The 1,213-nt window shown below is 41.0% G+C and overlaps 1 protein-coding gene across 1 annotated transcript in view; it reads left to right on the top strand.

Annotated features, from left to right (window-relative positions):
* CBG24565 overlaps positions 1-1,197 on the top strand; it is a gene marked incomplete at both ends in the record, with an annotated part of 3,863 nt that extends 2,666 nt beyond the window's left edge. Inside the window, 2 exons of the mRNA XM_045241086.1 lie at positions 1-303; positions 350-1,197. The exon at positions 1-303 is cut by the window's left edge and continues 292 nt beyond it. Coding sequence (XP_045091366.1) covers positions 1-303; positions 350-1,197 — 1,151 coding nt within the window. The remainder of the gene's footprint in view (positions 304-349) is intronic.
* Positions 1,198-1,213: the final 16 nt, after the last annotated feature.

Genomic DNA, 1,213 nt, shown 5'->3' with positions numbered 1-1,213 from the left:
TCAAAGTTTTTGATCTTCGAATGTATAAACATGTATCGCCCATCTCAATGAATCACTGTCCACAATTCGTTCGATTCATGCCATCATATTGCGATCGTCTAGCTGTCGTCTATCAGACATGTTTCAACAGAGACCAAATCGATGTGCAGCCTAATGCGTGGACCAACTATCCAGCAGGAGTCAGAATGCTCGATATGATGTCTCCTGTCACCTCAAGTATCGAGTTCTCCATGGATACTACCATCATCACGTCATTCGATTACTCTAGCACTAAAAATTTTCTAGCCATTGGGAATAGCATGGGTGAGTGTGAATGAAATACAATGTGTATGATTTTTTTGAATTCCAGGAATGGTAAATCTTTTTACCGATCGAGATCAGCCACTGGTGAATGAGAACTCGAAAGATACCATTTTCGCTCTTCCGCCAGTACAACCACCCGTCTCCTTCGTAATTGATGATGTTTCACACTCAGTTGGATCTATTCCTATTCCTTTTCCACAAGAAGATCTAGTCAGTAATTGGCCAAGCGAGCTGACGCAAATCGTTCATAGACCACGAAAGCCACCTTCAGAAATGAAGAATGCAAAATCGATACATTATGCTTTGCAAATCACAAATCCTCGGATACATACCAATCTCAAACTTTTCAACATTGTTCCTTACTTTCTGGACCACGAGTTCATCGAAATACCATCCGATCAGAAAGTGATGGAGAGCCCTATTCCTGTTTCGATAGAGAAAGTGAAAGTTTCCAAATTGTACAAGAAAAGGGCGCCTCCAGTCATCCAAGGAGCTAACCGGCGAAGAAAAACCACAGACGACACGGTGGAATGTTATAAATGGAACGTCATCCGACATGTGACTATGCAATCGACTCATGCAATGAATCTTTTTGCTAACGCTGTTGTTCAAGTCGTTTACTATATGACTTCGCTTCGGAATATAGTTCTCCAGCATATATGTTTAAATGATTCATGCGTCACCTGCGAATTGCATTTTTTGTTCACTGCGTTCCCATCAAAGATCGGCTTAGAGGAAGAAATTGTCACAATGAATCTAGCCTGGGCTCTTGCACGAAACGGAGTGTCATTGAAAACAGGCGGAGTTTTGTCTGCAATTCAACAAGTGACCAGAACTATCCTCAACGATATGACAGATAAAGGTTTGTCAAGAAACTCTGTTATTAGTTTTTAAAGGGAAATTTTGAAGA

This window comes from Caenorhabditis briggsae, assembly GCF_000004555.2.
Source record: "Caenorhabditis briggsae AF16 supercontig from assembly CB4, cb25.NA_191, whole genome shotgun sequence".
In the NCBI taxonomy this organism is placed as follows: domain Eukaryota; kingdom Metazoa; phylum Nematoda; class Chromadorea; order Rhabditida; family Rhabditidae; genus Caenorhabditis; species Caenorhabditis briggsae.
The sequence above is the reverse complement of the archived record's forward strand: the minus strand, read 5'-3'. Positions and strand labels throughout refer to the sequence as shown.